Source organism: Gopherus evgoodei, chromosome 11 (assembly GCF_007399415.2).
Source record: "Gopherus evgoodei ecotype Sinaloan lineage chromosome 11, rGopEvg1_v1.p, whole genome shotgun sequence".
In the NCBI taxonomy this organism is placed as follows: domain Eukaryota; kingdom Metazoa; phylum Chordata; order Testudines; family Testudinidae; genus Gopherus; species Gopherus evgoodei.
Window position 1 is genome coordinate 37,716,704 of NC_044332.1, and position 24,210 is coordinate 37,740,913.

Here is a 24,210-nt window from a genome sequence, read left to right on the forward strand (position 1 = left end):
CAGCAGCCAATATAATGAGTCAATAATAAACCAAGGACCTTATAGGCCATGAATAGCTGGTTTATATTGGCAGATGCAAGCTTAGCTAAAACCTCTGACCAGATATACACAAAAGAATCTCTTCTTAACAGTTTCTATTTTCCCTGAAGTTAATTATATTACTGTATATTTAATGTTTTTAAAAATAAAATCATTAATTGCAGAAAATAATGTACTCACCCTTCAGTTGCTGATACAATGCAGCATTTTCAGGCCAAGGTTCTGCAGCTATGGAAAGAAAAGAAATTCATAATTAAGCAAGCCAACCAACAATATGCTAGCGGACGTGAACTGAACATGAATGTTACCTAGAGCAGAAATTAGAATTTTAGAGCCACTGATGCAAAATTTGGCCTACCTTAAAAATGACCCACTGTTATTCATACTGCTCTCCTTTTCCCAGGGATAGGAGTAAAAGAGAAATCTGATTCCTCCCAAAAACAAAAGGCTGCAATATTCCTTAAATTCAAGCTATGCCAAAGGGTGACCTTACAGCTCTAAAACCATAGTAGAAGATTTCTTCCTAACTGTAAGAGTTCTTGTACACATTCGCATCAAAACACACTATGCTGCATTCTGCCCACTCACAAGACAGGTAATTTAAAAGCTGTAAGATAAAGAATTCTGATAAGGACAGGACAGACACGCAGAGAAGAGATGGCACAACTGGTGCCTACAAAACTAAGTTTAAGAGTTTGCTTTGGGACAAAAAGTTTTCTGCTGTTTTAATATTGGTTCCTGATTCAGCATCCCCTATAACAAAATCACCAAGCTAAGTGCTTCGGCACTTCAGAAGGCAACATACCAAGCAGATGGTAGTACTGAAGGTTTATTTTGCAACACAGAATATGCGACAGCACCGAAGTTGATATTTGTCAGTATTCTTTTGAAAGACTATCATCATTTGTTCAAAAAGGCAAGATATTCCAACTAAGAATCTGTGCATTTAATCAATCATGCACCAAGTGAATTTCTGGCATAGCATAAATAATCATCACTACCGATGTACTATTGCTAATAGTGGTTAGATAACAGACGAAATGACATTACAATGAATGATTACATTTCTTTGTTAAATACATCTTATATGTCCATTTTAAGGGTGTTAATTCAAGTTTTTTTGTTTCAGTCAAATTGACTAGTTGTGATTAAAATTCATTCTACTCACATAAAAAATATTTTTAAAAAGCATTCAAGTCTACAAATGACTATATGTATGTATGGCTAAGAAAAGGTCATTCTTTGTATCAGCTGGCCTTCAGAACTCTAAAGAAAAATACCGCATGAATTCATAATTAAAATATTCTTTTTAATATTCTTCTGCACTGTTAACTTTATATTTTATGGCAGTTAGATAAGATTGTAAAGCTTGTAATAATGTATACACAATCTTGCAAAGGTCACTACCCTAACATCAAGCACAAAAAGCCTACTAGTATGGGCATGAGAAGGTAACTAATCACATCCAAGTGTCATGACAAAGTATTTTGTTTTCTTATAGCATTTATTGCTTTTAAACCCATCCATTACAGTTTGTTTCCTGGAGTAATAATTCTTGAGATGAAATACAGTCTTATTTAGTTAAAGAAAAAAAAGATGACAACACAGGGTACCTGGCACCAATTGTTAAAATAATGTAGTTAAATTACATTTTTTTAATTCAGTAGAAGTCCAAGCTCATAGAAATGTTGAAATTTAGTGACATGACCACCGTATGTGAATGGACCAACTACTATTTGCATGCTAAGAGGCGGAAGTACCGCCAAAATCAAATGATCTGTGTGGTTTCCACCATTTGGGGTGGAAGTCTAGTGAGATTTCAGACCAAATTGACATCAAAGTGAAGCCTAATCTCAATACAGATTTGGATGTAGACACCATATTTCCATCAGGAGACGTGCTAAGAAGCCAAAGAAGCTCCTTCATGGAAGATACAGATGCACAAAATATAGGCCAATAGCGAAGGTACCTATTTTTTGCTGTGACAACCTGGATGTCCCGTTCAAAATGTTCAATCATATCCCATATATTAAAAAGAATTGTCATCTTAAAACCTGGTAATGTGAAGTCCACAGCTGAGTATATATACTTTTGCTAACCATTACACATAGCCCTTAGCTCCCAACTTCAGGTGTATGGAGGAGCACAGTATAACTTCAGGGAGAAAGGTGCAATAATTGTTTTAAGCCACAAATGTGCTCACACAATCCTAAACAGACTGTACACAGATACAGCACAGATAGTAATGCAAACTTCCTCACACTGCATTGTCAATATATCTCAAATCCTGATCTAGAGCAACTATTTCAAGGAAGTAAAAGTGTAGTACTGTCTGCGTTCAGTCCAGGGCAATGTCAACAACCATGCTTACCTCTCCGCTAGGTGTGATGGTGCTTGGTGATGAGGCCGTTTGTCTGCAAGAACTAGACTGAGATTATCAATTTAGTTCTCACAGACTACTCACCATATGGTAAGAGCTTTTGGTCACTGAAATCTGGCCTAGGATAGTAAGCAACAAACTTAGAACAATATTCTGTTACTCATATCTCAAAAGAACCATCTTATAAGATTTACCTTAGATTCTTGCACACTGGGCCAAGTGTGCTTGAAGAGTAGCCAAACTACAATACAAAACAGTACACTCTCAAAGGTCTGCACAATTCTCATTGACTTGTCTGAGAATTATGTTATTAAACACCAATACACTACTCTATTACTCACCCTGTATCTTGTGGGCACCCTACATGCAATCATTTCATATGTTGCTTTGTACAGAGATTTAATGTCACAATATAAATCTGACAAATGACAAGCTACGAAAGATGGAAATTTAATTCAGAATGGTATCATTAGAGTCCCAAAGACTATTTAAAACTAGTCATAATCCCAAAATCCACTGCTCAGAGAGACTAGATCCCCTATTTTATGACAGCAGGGAAAAATCTTTAAAGAGATGCCATGTGTTTCCGTAACATGAGAGAGAGTATAGTATTTTTAATGTACAGCATGACTCCTGGCTTCTGTAGGTGAAGACATAATTTGTGGAATAATAGGCACTAATATTACACGCTGCTTCAATTCTGTCATATTTCCAATCCATCAAGTTGATTAATGCTATAATAACTCTACACAAACTTATCATTTGTGCACTAATGAAGTCAAATCCAGTTTATCCTTCAGCAACTAGATTATTTTGGTCTCCAGATGTTAGTTCTCCAGCTAACTAAGGCCACCGTGGCAGTGATGGGGCAGAGGAAAAGCAACAAATGTGACATATACCCAATTTTGAAAGTTTTCTGTGGGAGATCAACTTCATAGTATCTCAGCAGCAGATCCAATAGAGCAGACAACCATCTTCATCGCTATCTTACAGTATGAAATAATTGACTGGTTATATGCCTTATGGACTGCAAGTTATTGTTGAACCTCAGGAATATGGACATGAGAGAGGAGATAAAACTGACAGTTCAGCAGATGGAGCGTTGCAGTGATCAAAGAAGCTAAACGGTAGTTAAACCTGGCATGTAAAAGCTTCTTTAGTTTTGAAAAAGACTTAAATATAAAATTTAGTTATTGAAAAATTTTACTAAATGCCATGTGCATTAGATTAACCATATCAGTTGTTTGCTCATCACTGGTGGGTTTGGAGAACAGCAGCATATAGAACCAACAGACATTGGCATGGTTCATTGGTACCAAATTAAATTCTCTAGAAAAAAATCCTAAAAATTAAGTGTCATCATATGACCCAAGAATCTTTAACTATCGAGGACAGTGGATATATATTAAGTTGATTGCCAGCTCCTATTCTGTCATATATTGTCCTAGCCATTCCTTGAGATCATTTTTTCCTGATAGAAACAAGGTTCCATATAAATCAATGTGACATAAAAGTCTTGTCAAATTCTTTGTTGCTGGGAAAATATTGTATAAAGTGCACTTTTCAGATTTAGTAATGGAATATTTTACTCCTGAACCATTAAGGACTGGTTCAGCTATCCAATTTACCTTTAGACTTAAAATGATCATTTCTAGTCACTTCTGATTTTTAGTTTAATAATACAGTTTATCTGTCTAGGCACTTATATGCCCTGTCCCATCATCACAGCAGGAGCATCTCACAAGCACTTGTGTAAATATATTCAAGACTCTCCTGTCAGATAGGGAAGTATTATCCCCAGTGTATAGATAGGGAATTCAGGCACAAGAAAATGAAATTCACCTCTGTGCACAGAGCCCACACAAAGCCTATGCACTGGCTCAGATCCCAAATAAGCTTTAAAAAAGAGCAGAAGTGGGGCTTTAGTGATATAAAGGCCTTGTGGGGGCCCTCAGCACAAAAGTGAACTGCAGCTAAAGAGATCAGGTGAGGTGACTCAACCAAGTTCACACAAAATGCCTGGAAGTGCAGAAGACTGAATTCAACCTCCTCAAGGCCCAGTCCAGTGCCTCAGCCTCAAAAATTCCCCTTTCTAGACTGCTCATTTTTAATGCAATTGTTTTAATTTTTGAAGTATCTCATGACATTAGAGAAACAGCCACTGGATTTCCAGTCCAGCAATCATGAGCAAGTGTGAAAATTTCCAGCACAATGGTATTGACACAGAATGGGGAAGGGAATGGAAATAATTCATCCATGTTCCAAGCAGCATTAGCAGCAATTCTCTTTCATAAACTATTTACAATTATTCATTTCCTTTTATTACTCTAAAAAAAAAAAGAAACTACAAGATATTAAATAGGCCTTTGAGAGTTCTAGTGAGGTATAGTATGTGCTAGGCCACTGTTTTACAATTTTTCTTGAAAAATTCCATTGTGTATAACTAATGTCAGATAGCATAGTATGTGGGGGTATGGCTTGCCTACTGCTCAGTCATCCATTCAGCAAATTTACTTCCAAACTGTAGCATTTTTTTATATTACAGACAAATAAATAAATATCTTAAACCCACTGGGAGATTTCCAAATCCATCCTTTAAGCCCTTCACCTCAGAGGAGATAGAAATGGTAAGAAGAGAAGGTATTTTGTTACCGAATACATTCAACTTGAAAATTATTTGTTCCCTGCTTCTAGTAACACCGCAGAACAACAAAGTATCATTTAAAAACAAATGTTTTTATTCAATATTTATGATAATGCTACTTATACACTAGTTCCACCCCATCTACAATCAAGATAAAGAATTAAGCAGAGCACCGTCCTCCAGCACATTTATTATTTGTTAAGTGATGATGCTACATATACTCTATGCCAACTCACTCACTCACTCATGCCCGTCACCCCAATTGGGGTATGGGCCACCAACCACAGTTCTCCAGAGTCCTCTATCCTGGGCCATTCGCTCTAGCTGGTTCCAGGTATAGCCCATTTTTTTGCTATCAGCCTGAAGGTCGCATCGCCAGGTGTTTCTTGGACGGCCTCTTTTCCGTTTGCCTTGGGGGTTCCACCGCAGTGCCTGTCTGGTGATGTTAGTTGGCGGCTTACATAGTGTGTGTCCTATCCAACCCCACCTTCTCCTTCTGATTTCTTCCTCTGCTGGGAGTTGACAGGTCCTCTCCAAGAGGTGGATGTTACTGATGATGTCTGGCCAGCGGATCTGGAGAACCTTTCTATGCCAAACAAGATGCAAATAAGACAACCCCTGCCCCAACGCTTACAAACTCTCTGATATTTCCATTCTCTTTCTTCTGCTTCTGTAAACAACGGGTATTTAACAGGCTACCGAACGATTTCATGTGATTCACTGCATGCAATTATGTACTCGAGGATAGAACCTAGACCTTGGTCATTTTGGTCCATTCACCCAGTACAGTTTTCTAAAATGCCAAATAACGTTCATAGATCTCAAATGAAGGAAGGATGAGCACAGAAAAGAAATGTTCCTTCTCCGTTAAATGGTTGCATTAATTAGTTTCATTTCTTTATTTTTACCATATTCTCATGGTATATTACAATATTTATTTTGCATAAAAAATTAGGAAAAAGAAAAACATCTATACATTAACATTAGGCATGAGAAGCTAGATTCACATAATGGTAAAGCCTTGTCTTAAACTAGCCAAGAGGCAGAATATTCTGAATTATGACCAAAAATGTTGTTCTTAATTCACCTTGCTGTTTAAATACTGCACGTGGTAAGACAAGTGAACTTACATATTATTCTCGAAGGTTTCTCAAGACTATTTCATCACAACAATGCAGACACTTAAAAAGCAATGGAATTGTAAATTTGGGCAATAACCTATCAATCTTAATCTCCAAGTATTAGCTCAAAACCTCTCCACATTCAACAACACTGACTCCTAACAATAAAACAGACCATTTGTGATCTACTCAGGATATGTCTACATCTACAATTTTGCAGCGCTGGTTGTTACAACTGTGTTAGTACAGCTGTATAGGGCCAGCGCTGCAGAGTGGCCACACTTACAGCAACCAGCGCTGCAAGGGGTGTTAAATGTGGCCACACTGCAGAGCTGTTGGGAGTGGTGCATTGTGGGCGGCTATCCCACAGAGCACCTCGTCCCATTTCAGCGCTGTGGCTTGTGGGAAGGGGAAGGAAGTGTAATTGTCTTTCCGCTTCCTGTTCCTGTTCCAACGCCCCGTGGTGCTTTGGTACACATTCGGAGCAGTGTGGCAGCACTGTGATTGTACAGCGCTTTTTCTGCGTTTTTTTTTAAAAATGGATCCTGAGCAGCTGACGACCTTATTGATGAATGTTGCCAGCACATTGCGCTTGGCAGTGGAGCTATTCCTTCAGCTGCAAAATGAGAGTGAGAGTGAGAGCGACAGTGAGAGCGACAGTGAGAGTGAGGAGTCAGACGATGATATTGAATCGCCTCACTGTGAAGACAGTACATTGCTTGTGGCAGTAACAGACGTGCTCAGCTCCGTGGACCGGCACGTTTGGGCTCGGGAAACCAGCACTCAGTGGTGGGATCAAATCGTCCTGCAATCCTGGGATGACGAGCAGTGGCTGCAGAACTTTTGGATGAGAAAAGCCACTTTCATGGGACTGTGTGCTGAGCTCGCCCCTACCCTGCGGCGCAGGGACACGAGATTTAGAGCTGCCCTGCCTGTGGAGAAGCGGGTGGCTATTGCAATCTGGAAGCTGGCAACTCCAGACTGCTTCAGATCGGTGGCGAACCAGTTTGGAGTGGGAAAGTCTACCGTTGGAATGGTGCTGATGCAAGTTTGCAGGGCCATTAATCGCACCCTGCTAAGAAGAACCGTGACTCTTGGGAACGTGCAGGACATTGTAGATGGCTTTGCAGAAATGGGGTTCCCTAACTGTGGAGGGGCAATAGATGGGACGCATATTCCTATTCTGTCACCACCCCACCTGGAATCAGAGTATGTTAATCGCAAGGGGTATTTCTCCGTGGTTCTGCAAGCGCTTGTGGATCACCGTGGGCGTTTCACTGACATTTACTCAGGATGGCCTGGAAAGGTGCACGATGCACGCATATTTCAGAACAGTGCCCTGTTCAGGAGGCTGAGGGCTGGGACTTTTTTCCCAGACCGCAAGATCACAGTAGGGGACGTCGAAATGCCCACTGTGATCCTTGGAGACCCCGCTTACCCCTTAATGCCATGGCTCATGAAACCATATACAGGGAAGCTTGACAGGAACAAGGACCAGTTCAACTACAGGCTGAGCCGGTGCAGAATGACTGTGGAGTGTGCTTTTGACCGTTTGAAAGTTCGCTGCTGCTGTCTTTATGGGAAGCTAGATTTGGTGGAAAGCAGCATCACCGCTGTTATATCCGCGTGCTGCACCCTCCATAATATTTGTGAAGGGAAGGGTGAAAGATTCAGTGAGGAATGGACCTCCGAGGTTCGACGCCTGGAGGATGAGTTTGCTCAGCCAGAGAGCAGGGCTAATAGGGAGGCCCAGGAAAGGGCTTCAAGGATTAGGGATGCTGTAAGGGAGCAATTTGATGCTGAGAGCCAACAGTAATGTTTGATGCATTTGATGTGCTTTGCTTTACTTTGCTGTGTAATATTTACCACTTCCAGCAACAATAAAACGTAGTGAAAGAAATAGAAAAAAAAACTTTATTCAACATACAGTACATAACAGGCAAGGGGGTAGGGGTGATGGACTGTACATTTACAGGTTTTAATATGTCCTATTTTGGTCAATATTCACTGTCTGCTGCACTTCAAGATTACTATGCTGCAGAATAATGGGAGTGGAGTGAACAGGGTAAGAATTATAGTTATCAGGGCTGGTAGGTGATCTTACAGGTGTTGGGGGCAGCTGGGGATAATACGGAACTGGCTGCTGGAGAAAGTTGTTTTGTGGAAATACTGGGGAACAAGGAAGAGGGCTTTGGGAGGGCTGTGGGTTACCACGGTACATATTTGTCTGCATGGCTACAAGAGACTCGAAAGACTCAGTTTGGCGAGACAGGAGGCTTATCATCTGCTTTGTGGTTTTTTTGGCAGACAATTCCTTTCTCCTGCTTTCTGTTTGCCTCCATTCATGTACACTCTTTCTCCACTCATGTACACTGCTTCTCCATTCATAGGTCTTCTCTCTCCATTCCTCTGTCTTCCCAGTTTCTCTGTTGTAGTGGCTCATTACAGACTTGATCAATTCCTCTTTTGATTTCCTAGGATTCCGTCTCAAGTTCTGCAACCTACGTGAGGCCGGTGATACGGCTGCGGTAATCAAGGTCCCTAGAAAACAGAGAGATAGAACCATGTAATACACAGAGGCATCATTGTTTATTATCACAGTCTGAAGGACTTTTTAGACTTTTGGTAGCATCCTTCTCACATACCTCACATAACACAGGGAGGGCAGGCAAGCTAAGTCATGGCGAGCAATGGGGTGAGTGGTTTTGCCCCGATTTCCCCTTGGGAGTGGGAATTGACCGGGGGGGGGGGGAACGCGGTGCTGGACGCCTGCTTGGAGGGTGGGTGGGGAACACCAGAGCACACCGCGGGGCAGGATGCCTGCTTGGAGTGGGGGACGGGGAACACCTGAGCACACCGCGGGGCTGCCTACGTGCTGGGGGGTGGGAAACACGGGAGCACACCACGGGGCTTGATGTCTGCTTGGAGTGGGGGACGGGGAACACCAGAGCACACCGCAGGGCTAGATGCCTGCTTGGAGGGGGGGTCGGGGAACACCGGAGCACACCGCGGGGTAGGATGCCTGCTTGGAGGGGGGGTCGGGGAACACCAGAGCACACCGCAGGGCTGGATGCCTGCTTGGAGGGGGGGTCGGGGAACACCAGAGCACACCGCGGGGCTGGATGCCTGCTTGGAGTGGGGGTCAGGGAACACCTGAGCACACCGCGGGGAAGGATACATGCTTTGAGGGGGGGAGTGGGAAACACGGGAGCACACCGCGGGGCTGGATGCCTGCTTGGAGGGGGGGGTCGGGGAACACCAGAGCACACCGCGGGGCTGGATGCCTGCTTGGAGAGGGGGTCAGGGAACACCTGAGCACACCGCGGGGAAGGATACATGCTTGGAGGGGGGGTCGGGGAACACCGGAGCACACCGCGAGGCAGGATGCCTGCTTGGAGGGGGGGGTCGGGGGAACACCTGAGCACACTGCGGGGCTGCCTACGTGCTGGGAGGGGGGGTGGGAAACACGGGAGCACACCGCGGGGCTGGATGCCTGCTTGGAGGGGGGGGGTCGGGGAACACCTGAGCACACCGCGGGGAAGGACACATGCTTGGAGGGGGGGTCGGGGAACACCTGACCACACCGCGGGGAAGGATACATGCTTGGAGGGGGGGTCGGGGAACACCGGAGAACACCGCGGGGAAGGATACATGCTTGGAGGGGGGGGTCGGGGAACACCAGAGCACACCGCGGAGCTGGATGCCTGCTTGGAGTGGGGGATGGGGAACACCTGAGCACACTGCGGGGCTGCCTACGTGCTGGGAGGGGGGGTGGGAAACACGGGAGCACACCGCGGGGCTGGATGCCTGCTTGGAGGGGGGGGTCGGGGAACACCTGAGCACACCGCGGGGAAGGACACATGCTTGGAGGGGGGGTCGGGGAACACCTGACCACACCGCGGGGAAGGATACATGCTTGGAGGGGGGGTCGGGGAACACCGGAGAACACCGCGGGGAAGGATACATGCTTGGAGGGGGGGTCGGGGAACACCAGAGCACACCGCGGAGCTGGATGCCTGCTTGGAGTGGGGGACGGGGAACACCTGAGCACACCGCAGGGCTGTCTACGTGCTGGGGGGGGGGGAACACGGGAGCACACTACTTACCACGAGCACGATCCTCAGCTTCCTCCTCAACATCAGCTTCCAGCTGCTACGACTGGCTAGCCCCGGGGCATTTAAAGGAGGGGTCAGGTGAGCACAGGGCAATGGAGTTTGCTTGATTACCAGAGAGGCTTCTTCAGGTATGCTGGGATACCTGCTTATGCCACGGAGGTCAACAAAAACGCTGGTGAGTATCTACACCTGATGACCAGCGCTGGTGACCCAGCGCTGGATCCTCTACACCCGAGGCTCGACCGGGTGTATGGCCAGCGCTGCAAACAGGGAGTTGCAGCGCTGGTAGTGCCGTGCAGGTGTGTACACATCCTAAGTTGCAGCGCTGTAACCCCCTCACCAGCGCTGCAACTCTGTAGTGTAGACAAGCCCTGAATTTCAGGCTGAGATTGGTGCCACAGGAAAAAGCTGTTATGTAGTCTGTATCTTCTACCTTTAGACATCCCAAAGAAAGCCCCATTGTTAGTTTCTTTCCTAGCCGAGATAAAACAAAAGGAGACAGGATTACCAGTGTATTCTTCTTTCATAATGGAATAGCAAACATTTTAAGTTTTGGGGGTGCTAGTGGCTCTATTAAGTATAAATATGGAAATACTGGTAATTGATATATTTTTAATCTGCCTTAAGACAAAAATGTAGGAACAAACCTTGATTAATGCAATGATATCACAGTCAAATTGGAACCAAAGCAGTTCAAAGACATTTCATCCATTAGTAGTGATCAATAAAGGAAGTATAACTAAGTTATGAATTAGCTGCCTGAACAACAGCCAATTCAACCCACCTATGTGAAGACACAGATCAATTTTTAAAAGGTACTCAAATCAATTTCATAAAATTGACCTAATGTTGTAGGCTAACAAGGGTCAAGAAAACCAGTTCATAATGTCAGTAACTCTAAGGCTCTGGCAAAAAAGAACACCAATTACTTTAAGGAAAAAATGTTATCTTAAGATTCATAGTTGTGCGAATACCCCATTTGTCTCAAATTGAAGCGCATGCAATAATTCATATACCAAGTAATTACACTATTTGGTTAAATCCATCCCCATAACCCTTCCCCCCAAAGAAGTTACAGTAGAACCTCAGAGTTATGGACACCAGAATTACAAACAGACCAGTCAACCATACATCTCATTTGGAACCAGAAGTATGCAATCAGTCAGCAGCAGAGACAAAGAAGGCAAATACAGTACAATAGTGAGTTAAATGTAAACTACTAAATAATAAAAGGGAAAGTGAAAAAAAAAAGATCTGACAAAGTAAGGAAACTGCTTCTGTACTTGTTTCATTTAAATTAAGATGATTAAAACAGAATTTTCCCCCACATCGTAAAGTTTCAAAGCTGTATGAAGTCAATGTTCAGTTGTAAACTTATGAAAGACCTCCTATAAGGTTTTGTTCAGAGTTACGAACAACCTCCATTCCCGAGGTGTTCGTAACACTGAGGTTCTACTGTACAATACAGATAGATCACGTATGTTCAGTGAAAACTGATCAGCAACCTGGTCAAAGGAAAAACCCAATTTCAGCAGCAACTCTGGAATTCAGCTGCCAGCAACTTTTAGAAAAGTGTCACATGCAGAATCTCTAGCAGTCATTTGACATGATGGAATTTGCTATTTTATCCTACAAAAAGACTGACTACATAAGTATGACCTTTAGTTATCTTCTTTGAACTGAGTGTTGTAGCTGGCATTTACTGCAAGGGTAGGGCACTGACCCTATAAAATGCTGAAAACTTTTGAGTAGAGCTGAGTACCCTCATCTCTCTCATTGGGGGGGTAGAGTAAAGGGGTCGACTGGAGAGCAATCTGCAGTCGATTTGACAGGTCTTTACTAGACCCGCTAAATCAACTGCCAATGGATCGATCTCAGAGCCTCAATCCAGGCTGTAGTGTAGATCTGCCCTAAGGCTTCCAGGCCATGTACTGGGCAGCTTGTGTTTGGAGTAAAGGAAATACAAGCTGCATGACAAAGACCATAAACCATAAAGGGCAGCTCCATCGTCTCCATTTTGTCTTCAATCCTGCTTCTTACCTCTGGAGTAACTTTTCTACAGACTGAAGCTCTGAACAAAGGACTGGATGACCAATCCAAGCTGTGGATGTGTTCCAGAGGGGCTTTCAAGTCAGCAAACTCACCAGTACTGCTAAGAACCTGAGATATGGATGTTGATAGTCTCTGTATATATTTATTTGAGTGCTTGATCATTTAACAACTCTCTTCCTGTTCTCTCTTTTTTCTTTATAATAAACCTTTAGCTTTAGGCACTAAAGGATTGGCTGGCAGTGAGGTATTTTGGGTATGATCCAAACTAAATTTAACTTGCTAACATGGCTGACCCTTTGGGATCAGAAGATCATTTTGCATACATGAGCAGAGTTTTTAAAATAACTTCTTACTATACTGCACCTAGGTGCTAACTGCAAGCCAGAGAACCGGAATGCAATAAAGGGGGCTGTGTGATTTCTGTTTTAGCTTCTTGATAATCAGTGTGGGGGATTAGAAGCACAGTTTATCATTGGTTGGGGAGTTTAACTTCAGTTTTACCCACAGTCTTTGGAGTAATGGCTCTCTCTTTTTTAGCCTGCCCTGACCTTGGCATTTCCCGTGAGGGCTACCCCAGGCACCCCCAGGTCACAATACCTTCCTATACCACTCTAAATACATCATCTTCCTGCCTTATATGATCAGCCTTCAACTACCTTTAGGCTACATCTACACTTGAACCACTACAGTGGCACAGCAGCAGAGCTGCAGCTATAGCACTTCAGTGCAGACACTCACTACAGCAATGACTGGGGTTCTGTAGGTAATCCACCTCCCCGAGAGGTTGTAGCTAGGTCGACAAAAGATTCTTCTGTCAACCTCTCTCTGTTTACAAAGGTGGTTCAGCTTAACCCTGTTGCTCAGGGGTGTGGATTTTCCATGTCCCCTCAGTGACGTAACTGGCTCAACATAACTTTTTAGTGTCAAGTATCAGAGGGGTAGCCGTGTTAGTCTGGATCTGTAAAAGCAGCAAAGAATCCTGTGGCACCTTATAGACTAACAGACGTTTTGGAGCATGAGCTTTCGTGGGTGAATACCCACTTCGTCAGATGCCACAGGATTCTTTGCTGCTTTAACTTTTTAGTGTAGACCTGGCCTTAGATCACCTGACCCATTTTGACTATGAGTCAGCAAAGTACTTAAGCATGTGTGTAACTTTAACCATGTGAGTTGTCCCAATGAAATCAATGGGACTACTCAAATGCCTAAATTTCAAGCTGAATTGGAACTTGGTCATCTATTAGCCAAGTTATTTACATTCACTGTACTTTAAACTTTTCCTCTTAAAATCGGTGTCTTCAGCCTCCTTATTTTTTGAGGAGAGTAGGGGGCTCTTTTCTGAACACCTTCCAACTTGTCAATATATTTCTAGTAATAAGGTGCCCAGAAACAAATGCAATATTCTAGGTGCAGTAAAATCAGAGACTTTTGACAACATCCCTACCTATGGACTCCAGAAGGGATGCAGTTTGCATACAGTTTGGACTCCAGAAGGGATGCATACAACAGCTAGAAAGGTATTCCTAGGTTTGACATATTAGCCTATCGACCCTTTCAGCATTTCTATCTATTAGGTTTCACCCTTCAATTCAATATCAATGTTATGGATAATTTTCCCCCCAAATAAGGCTTACATTTTTCCCCTCTAGATTCTTTGCATTTTGTTATTTTCTAATTTCTCTGATCCATTTTGCACTATTTGTCTTGACTGTTATATGCACCTTCTTCCAGTGCATAGTAGAATTAAAACATGCAGATTAATTATTAGGAGTTGGTGTAAATAGCATGTTAAAGATGTTAAATAAGACTGGTCTCAAAGATCAAACCCCATAGAACCCCAATGGACACCTTCTCTTCCATGCATTCCTCTGCTTCCTTCACCCTCAACACACACACTGCAACTTTGCGCACTACTGTATCGTTCATTGTAATTTTAAAAAAACAGTCTAAGAAATGTGCCAACGGTGTAGTGGCATGTGGCACCTGTTCAGTGCCCAGAGCACTGGAGATTGGAATGGCAGCAAGAGAGTCCCAGTTCTCCCCAACACAGCCCTATTTGTTTTAGTATTAAAAGAGGAAAGGAAAGGAAAAAGAAAATGGGAAATTCATGGGGAGGTGCATGTATGTATCCCATGGGGCAGAAGGAGGAAATTGGGGGAGAGAGATGGAAAAAACTTGATGCCTTTCCAGAGCAATTATTGCACTCATTCTAAAAATACTTCGAACTAGTGCTGACCTTTGTTGCAGTCTTTCAGTCAGTTTTCAACTCACAGGCCACTGTTCATATTCAAGCCATTTTAAAACTAAAACCTAATTTTGCAAGTAAGTTTTCAAAAGATCATATCAAATAACAGAGTATAAAATGTTACTAACATCCAGAAATATATCTACTGTGTTCCCCTTCATCTGTTAATTTTATAATTATATTTTTAAAAGTAATCAAGTTTGTCTGTCAAGAGACAAGAGAAGCTGTTACTTTAACAGAAAACATGAGACAGTAAATACCAATTAGAGAAAGATTGCTTAGTCTTAATGGATCCAGAAACAACGCAGGAAGCATTTTACGTTTATGAGCTGTAATTATATTAGTCTTATTTCCTGGTTTAAGAAGTATCTCAAGTGAAATGCATACTGTATCAAAACAATGAAAGTAAATTATTTCTCCTCTGACCTAGAAGAGATTTGACAGGCAATTGGCTCAAACACAGCTATAAAACATATGGAAATTACACTAGCCTAAGGTGGTGTTAGCATTATAAAAGATCTGTTTATTAAAAATAACATTTAACCTGACAGTGCCCCTTTAAAAGAGCTTGCATTGATGTTGACTACAGCACAGACTGCTTAAAGCTAGTTTGAAGCAGGTACAGCTACTTTTGCAACATACAAGCTTGAACTACTAACATGATATGCACCCATATTTCTGTAATACAAAAAGCCTTCTTAGTTGGTGTACTGTTATTTAGACTTTGGACTTTTATGTGTCAGAACAATTTATGTGGCAAGTTTTGTTCTCTATATATTTGTTATGAGCAAAATCATGGTTCACCTTAATACATAAAAGATGCAGACAGACAATTCATTTTTATACACACCTTTATTGCACTGGGGTAGACTTTTTGAGAGTGTAAAATATATACAGGAAGAGGGAGCATGTTTTTCAAACTGTATTAATTTCTCCCAGTACTACAATTAGACTAAGACTCTGGGTACAGCACACCAGCAATTAGCAATCACTGGTCTAGAACCTGTGCTTGGGAAAGGTTCTCTTTCCCCCTACTCTTTGGCCATCTTTGCAATAGTCTTTCTAGATGATTTCAGCATCTGATATCTCACAAAAACAAATGGAGTTAAGAGATTAATATTTTACATCATTTCAGAGCTGGGCTCCAAAAACTTTTAAACGCTGTAAGAACTCATTTACTATCCTGGTAGTTATTTTGTGTTTGATACAGGATTAGTCTGCATATGGTCTCTTTCATATCTATGGGAGAATATATTGTTGGACGTATTTCAGAGACAGGTTTGCACTACTATAATTTGTTTACATATGTACTATCTGCCATGCATGAAACATTTATACTTACAGTTCATAAAACTACAGAAAAATGTTATTTTTCTCTACTTTACAGCAGCAACATCTTGTATATTCAAAAGAGAAAAGTGTAAGTGAATGGTTTTAGCATTACCCAGCCAATGTTACCATAAAAAGCTTCTTACTCCACATAAGTGATTTGATCATCATTTTATATTTAATCATTAGTGCATTAGAGCAGCACACTATACTCAGCATGTTCAGACACAACTCACACAGAGCCCTTAAGAAATTACCATTCACCAGACTGATGAAATATTGCAGATAATTACTTGCTCACATACTTGAATAAGTATGAGATGCTGTACCCACTGTCTTGATGGGAAGGCATGAAGTATGGTAAAGCAGAGGACAGGCAGTAGTTAAAAAAAGTCGACATCCTCTGAAAAGTTAGGACATATTCCTTGACAGAAAAAAATCCTCTGCTTCTAATACATTTCTAGAAAATAAACTTTGCTGGGCTGATTCTATTTAAGTACACATGTGAAAAAGCCATGTTTTATGGCTGCTATATTGGTAGGGCAGTTAGAGTTAATTGGAATTGCCATGACAAAATGACTGGCTAATAATAGAGGGTCCTGTTCATGAAAACAATCAAATTTCATTTTTATTACTGATGTAAAGAATTCTCAGTCATGATTACATTTCCATGAATGCATAATAGGAAACCAGTACTCGTAAACGGAGACATACAAAATAAGAACATTTTAAAGCAATCATAATTTTTAAACGGTATTCTTTCTAATATAGCACTTTTTTTACCCTCAAAAACATATTCTTACATGTGTGCACAACTTCCTGTCTTTGGCATAAGAATAAGAAACTGTACTTCATGTCTTCAGTATGTGCTGGAGCATATATGACTATTTTTATTTTGTTTCTTTAATATCGCCTCTTCTAAGATACTATATTACTAAGGTAATACCCTGTGGTCCTGTTTATTGGGTAACTTCTTGGAAAAGCAAAGAAATGTAGTGGATATGGGCCAAGATACTGGATGAGAATTTCCAAAAATACTTATTTTGTTCATATTGGAAGATTTTCTGTTTTCATTTCTTTTCAGTCTATGACTGTATGGTGTATAAATGTAGATCAGCTATGAAAACCAAAACTTTTTTATGGCTGAAATGTCTATTATTTTAAGGCCAGATAAGTGCTTTGACACTGAGCATTTTCCAACAAAGCAGAGGTCAGGTCATACGTTTGTTTTGTAGAATAAGGTTCAATAGACTGTAGACTGCAACTACTATTTGCACAGTACTTGGGGGTCACAATGAGTAGTCAAGTATCAAATATACATAGAGAGGAAGAATAAAACAAACAGAGGATTATTTGTATTCTGTAAAGATAGAATAGCACAATGGTAGATAACAAAAAGTACTAGCAGTACTCAACTAAAGTTAGAATATGAGCCATACTTGATCTATATCCGATAGTTAAAAGGAGGAGTGTTATGGGACTGGTTTATTCTGGAAGGATAGATTTGAGGCCGGTCTACAATAGGCAGGCAGCTCGGAGAGTGAGAATCCATTTTGGGTATAGACATTGCACTGGAAGTATATACATATTCCGTACAAGTGTAAGGATCTTTCTAGGATGCTTTGGTATATTGGGAGAGGGAAGAATTAAGGATGTTTGTGGACTTCTATATGACCACGTCCAGATTTTCCAACATTTGCACATTTTCTCCCTTGAATTAAACCTTATAAATTTTTTTTTCAAAACAACATTTTAACCACATTTTCTGCAGAAGTAGTGGGAATGTCTATATATTATCTTCATGAAGTTTTGTGTTTGTGAATATTCTATTTTTAAATAAAGAACTTTAAAATAAAGTAACTTGATGAAAGAATATTTTGCTATAATCACAGGTGTAGTAGCTATATTATACCATAATAAAACTAGACAATAACCACCAATATTTCATTCATTAAAACACAAAAACAATGTAAGTAATTTAATAAGTACACTGACAGAGACCATAAATTGTCATTGCAACATTTGAATCTGTGCTGATAGAGATCATAGCCTCCTTGATCCTGAGGCAACTTGGCCAATGGGCCTTGAACATCACTGGCACTGATGTATATTATTGGAGTCTGTGAACTCCACAGATCCTTGGGTTTAAATTTTCAAATGTGACTAAGCAACTTAGCCATATAACTTGTTTCAACAGGAGTGGGGTAGCTAAATATCCTGGTTAGCTTTTTTGTTTTTCGGTAATCGGAATTGAGGTAGGAGGAAGTTGGGTCTAGGCCTTTAACCTGAAGCAATTAGAAACTCCACCTCATCACTGCATTGGAACTCATACTGGGTGAAGGGAGGGTCTTACCCAGGAGACAAACACCGCCTCATCCTCCTGCCCTGGAGTTCTCAGAGATTACATGCTATGCCTTTGCAAATGTATAGCTTTTGTAATGAGAAAACACAAGTCACTAAAAATCTGTGAACTGGAAAAAAAGAAAAACTAGTTGAGTTGAGAGAATATTTAAGACAGTTTTGAACTCCTTAGGCTAAACTATTTGAATGGAATACACTTTTTCTCCAGGCAAACAAAATAAAAGAAACCTTTTCTTCTAAGAGCTCAGATGACCTATACCCCTTAAATTTTATGACAAGGTCTTCAATTTATGCAGCAGAGCTGCAATGAATCCTGTCACTTTTAATACAGTACAAAATTGTTTGCTAAGCTTCCCGGCTTCAAAACAGGGGATGGGACAAAAAACAAAAACAACTGAACAAAAAAGCTTGAAGTACTACCTCAAGAGGCAGTTGTTATTTTGGGGCTGCTAGGCCCCACAGAAGGGAGCTCTGTTCAGAGACATGTTGAAAGTAATGTATGGCAGCCACTTCCTCCTGTCTTTCCCTGCTCCCACCCAAATAGTGTGTAAGCCTCTTCTGCTGGTGCTGCATACCCCTGGATCCCCTTCTTTCTCAGCCCCGCTATACAGTCCCTTTTCTGAAGGCCTCCTAAAATGGAAGGCAGACAAGGTCAGAAGAAGTTCCTAAAGGGGGAAAAGTAGAGTAGAGGGCTCTTTAGATCTTGTTATGCCTTTGTGAGGTAGATTAATGAGCTGGATAGTGAAGCTGGACAAATTCAGCCTTGAAATAAGGCAATATTTTTAACAGTAAGTGTAATTAACCATTGGAACAACTTACCTAGGTACGTGGTGGACTCTCCACCAGTTGCAGTCTTTAATCAAAGTTGATGTGTTTCTAAAAAATCCACTCTAGATCAGCTAGAAGTTATGGGCTTGAAAAAATGCACTTGGTGAAATTCTATGGCCTGTAGTATCAGGGAGTAGCTGTGTTAGTCTGTATCCACAAAAACAAGGAGTCTGGTGGCACCTTAAAGACTAACAGATTTATTTGGGCATAAGCTTTTGTGGGTAAAACACCACTTCTTCAGATGCAGCTGAAGACAGATGCATCTGAAGAAGTGGCCTTTCTAATTTTGTCCCTACATACTTGTGTTATTTGTTTATATTAATCCTTTGTAATTTGACCTAGTTTTCACTTTTTGTAGGACTCTCTTCTGATTTTTAGATCATTGAAGATTTCCTGGGTAAGTCAGGGTCATCTCTTGCCATACTTCCTATCTTTTCTACACAGTGAGATAGTTTGCTCTTGTGCCCTTAATAATGTGCCTTTGAAAAATTGCCAACTGTCTTCAATTGTTTTTCCCCTTAGACTTATGTCCCATGGGATCTGCAAGATTTCAGGTCTCCACCCCAAAAAAGTTGCCTCCCCACCCAAAACTTATGGGCGGGGGGAGAAAGAGGCGCTAGTTTTTAGTTTTTAGTTTCAGTATTTAGCCAACTTCTATCTTAACTGTAGACACTGAACTACCAAAATGATCACAATCACATAAATAGCTTAATACTCAGTAATAATGAGAAAGGAAACAAGAAAGTACATGACAATTTTTATTTTTTTTTTAAATCAGACACAAATTTGGTTCACTCCTTAACAGAGTCCAAAAAACCCTCCAAATCAGATGCTTATTGGAAGGCTCATCTTTCTTCCTTATATTTGAAAATGGAAAAAAGACTGTAACTGAAGGGATGAGGAATCATTGAGGAGGAGGGGAATTTGTGATGGGTTATGTATAATTGCTTCAGTCAATGTCAAGGGCAACCACAATGTATGGATAGACACCATTTTAGCATTTCTAGAAATCAAAATAAAACTATTTTCTAGGGTACAGAAAATGGAACAGGAACTTGATATTTTGGTAACAGGTGTCAAATTGTATGTATCTTTAGAAAATGAAGAAGAAAAAGACGACGAGAAAGTTGGCCTCTAAAGAGATGGCCAACTCTCACACAATAATGCACCTATTATAACATTAGGCCACTTATAAAATACAAGTAAACTTTAACTTCTGATGGAAGAAAATGGCCTTGCAAGTTAAAAAACAAACAAACAAAAACCATAAACACAATTTTTGGGGTGGCAGGACAACCAAGCCACACTAAGACGTTCAAATAATATGTTCATCATTGTAATCCACCACTGTAGGTTACACATGTTGTTGACATCAGGCTATTAAACACTCTGAAGTTTGCCTAACAACATTTCCAGAGCATAACATATACAGTGGGACACCACACAATGCCACGTGGTATAGTTACTGCAATAAATAATCTAGCTCTTTAAACACCATAGCAAAACTACCTCGGACAGCATCATCAATAACATGGTCACCATGCAGGTAACATTTACTGACGCTGCTTACAAGAGGTGCCAATTCTCTACAAGAGCCTGACGCCAGGATGGCTGGGTCCTCTCTAGGGTATGGGGACCTGTGCAGGACCCACTGGCTTTTGCACCCTGCTCCCCCCACCCTTGCTAGTCCCATGCCCCTCTCTGAACCCTGCCAGCCTCCTGCTAGCTCCAGCGCCCACCCCACGCACCTAGCCCCCCTCTGCCACCCCGCAGCCTCTACTGCAACTCTCGCCTACCCCCCCCCCTCCCCATTACCTGCTATCTGAGTCACAAACGCTTCCGCCACCAGAGACATGATCCCCCGCGGCCACCTGCGCTCCGCAGGGCCCGGCCGAGCCAGGAGGAACCAGTGGCAGCCCCGCAAGGTTAAGGGCCCGCACAGGAACTGGGAGCCGGCCTGGCAGCGCCGGGGCAAGTGCATCCGGGGCCCGCTCCGCCTCTCGGGCCCGCCCCTCCCGCAGTTCCCTCCGCCGCGCGGGGCAGGCCCTGCAGCCTGGAGCCCGGCAGTGAAGAACGCGGGGTCCCCGGGGAGGGGGTCCCCCTCCCTGAATGGCACCGATGCAGCTCCATGAGCATGACCCTAGCGGCAGCCAGCACTGTCCTACACTAGGGATCAAACCCCCCACCCACTGCACAGTCCCGCGCTGGGCAGAGGCTCCCATGGCCTGGGAATTAACCCAACCCCACCACCACCACCACCACACTGGGCCGCCCAGAGGATTCAGAGGGCCTGCCCCCCCCCGCCGCCGAATTGCCGCCGAAGAAGCTCCGGGGGCCCAGGCCCCGCGAGAGTTTTCCGGGCCCCCGGAGCGAGTGAAGGACCTTGCTCCAGGGGCCCCGAAAAACTCTTGTGGGGGGCCCTGCGGAGCCTGCGGCAAATTGCCCCACTTGCCCCTCCCCTTCTGGGAGGCCCTGCACACATACACACTGTACAGTCCAGTGTTGGGCAGAGGCTCCCATGGACTGGGGATCAACACCCCCAACACTATACAGCTTTAGACTGGGCAGATACTCCCATGGACAGTGGATCAACCTCCCTCCCACACACAGACACACTGTACAGTCCTGTGCTGGGCAGAGGCTCTCTTAGACTGGTGATCAAACCTCAAACACACTGTGCACCCTCAGTCTTGTAATTCTTGGATGTAGCTGGATCAAATACCACATTAAGCCCCATCCTACACAGTGTCTCTATATACCTGGGGATCAGTCACCAACTGTACTGTGAGCCTCATTTTTTATGTAGGGTGTCAAGGTTCCTTACCCACTCTGAACTCTAGGGTACAGATGTGGGGACCCTCATGAAAGCCCCCTAAGCTTATTTCTACTAGCTTAGGTTAAAACCTAGTACTCTGCCACCACTAAGTGCTTTAACAAGAAACAGGGAAAGGACCACTTGGAGTTCCTCTTCCCTGAAAATATCCCTCCAAGCCCTTACACCCCTTTTCCTGGGTAGGCTCAAGAAATACCGTGCCGCCTCCCAGCCTCTACACCCCTTTCCCTGGGAAGGCTTGGTAATCCCCTCACCAATTAGTCCTGGTGAACACAGGTTCAAACCGTTGGATCTTAAAACACTGAAAAAATCAATCAGGTTCTTAAAAGAATAATTTTATTAAAAGAAAAGGTAAAATTCATCTCTGTAAAATCAGGACTGAAAATAACTTTACAGGGTAATCAGATTCAAAGAGCCCAGAGGAACCCCCTCTAGCCTTAGGTCCAAAGTTACAGCAAACAGAGGTAAACCCTCTAGCAAAAGGAATATTTACAAGTTGAGAAAACAAAGATAAAACTAACACGCCTTGCCTGCTGTTGCTTACAAGTTTGAAATATGAGAGTCTTGTGCAGAAAGATTTGGAGAACATAGACTGATGTCTGGTCCCTCTTAGTCCCAAGACTGAACACCCCCAAAAACAAAGAGCACACAAACAAAAGCCTTCTCTCCCCCCTTCAAACCCAAGATTTGAAAGTATCTTGTCCCTTTATTGGTCCTTTGGGCAGGTGTCAGCCAGGTTACCTGAGCTTCTTAACCCTTTATAGGTAAAAGGATTTTGGTGCCTCTGGCCAGGAGGGATTTTATATAGTATTGTCTACAGGAGGGTTGTTACCCTTCCCTTTCTAGTTATGACATAGGGTGACCAGATAGCAAGTATGAAAAATTGGGACAGGGGGTGGTGGGTAATAGGTGCCTATATAAGAAAAAGCTCCAAATATTGAGAATGTCCCTATAAAATTGAGACATCTGGTCACCCTATTTGTATGCAGTGTTGTTGTAGCCATGGTAGTCCCAGGATATTAGAGAGACAATACGGGTGAGATAATATCTTTCATTGGATCAGCTTCTGTTGGTGAAAGTGACAAGCTCCTGACCTTACGCAGAGCTCTTCTTCAAGTCCAGGAAAATGTACCCCTTGTGTCAGATGGAGTTGGCAGCAACAAAGGCCAGGTTCAATATCTAAGGAATCCTCTTAATACAAAACTGAACTGGCTTCAGCCCCCACCTGGCAATCTGGGAAAACTAAATACCAGCCCTGGACAACAACTCTAAGAGGCAGTACTTCCCCCCTCACAAGCACTGAGTATGTTGCATCAAAAAGAAGATTTTTATTAAATGGGAAAGGGAACCCAGCATTAATTTGAGAAAACACTACCACCATGATTCAAGAGTATGTAGCCATGGCAAACACCCACCCCCAGTACATGGGCACTGTCCTTTGCCTCAGTTTCCCTCTTTACGGTGTGCATATGTCACAACCCATTCAAGTTGTCTTTAGTCAGCAGAGACCCAGACCTGAAGAAGAGCTCTGTGTAAGGGTATGTCTACACTGTAGTCGTGGCAGAGCACTGGGAGAGAGCAATGTAATAAAACCACCTCCACGAGGAGAATAGCTACCAGTGCCAGGAGCGCGGCTCTCAGTGCTGGTGCACTGTCTACACTGCCACTTTACAGCGCTGTAACTTGCATCACCCAGGGGGGTGTTTTTTCACACTCCTGAGTGAAGAAAGTTTCAGCGCTGTAAGTGGCACTATAGACAGGGCCAAAGTTTCAAAGATTGTCTCTCACCAACAGAAGTTGATGCAGTAAAAGGTGTTACCTCATTCACCCATCTTGTCTCTCTAATCAGCCTTATTTTGGGTAGATGCCTCATTGTTTGTTCAGCCATCAGCTTATAGAGGGAGGAGGAACAGTGACTCACCCAGCAACCTACCATCCATCCAGATGGTGAGCATATAATACAGCAAAATACTCCCCATCTCTACAAGGGCATAAAGTGTAATACATGTGGCAAATTCTCCCCAGAGAGAATGATACACAGTAAAATCCACAAATCCCCCACCGAGGGAGAAAGTGAAGTGTAACACACAAAGCAAAATCCCTCATGCTTTAGCTCAGTGACACATCCCAGTTACAATATAGTTAGGGGTTGTCCACAGTGCAAATGTAAACTTTTCTTAAACTACAACTGTCAGAATTACATTTCTAGTGCAGGTGGGGTTTAAATGATATTAAAATCCCCTTTACACACAAACAGATGGAC

General features: G+C 42.6%; 1 protein-coding gene across 2 annotated transcripts in view; it reads right to left on the reverse strand.

The window, feature by feature from the left end:
* The window catches only part of MTX2 (metaxin 2), a 60,155-nt gene extending 39,062 nt beyond the window's left edge, over window positions 1-21,093 (reverse strand). The window contains exons 1-2 of one of the 2 annotated variants that reach the window (XM_030580460.1): window positions 20,930-21,093; window positions 220-267 (exon numbers count right to left, since the gene is read on the reverse strand). In XM_030580460.1, the coding sequence (XP_030436320.1) occupies window positions 220-267; window positions 20,930-20,969 (88 nt within the window). In that variant the 5' untranslated portion in view covers window positions 20,970-21,093. The remainder of the gene's footprint in view (window positions 1-219; window positions 268-20,929) is intronic. The other variant, XM_030580461.1, reaches the window with a different exon arrangement.
* Between the last annotated feature and the right edge of the window lie 3,117 nt (window positions 21,094-24,210).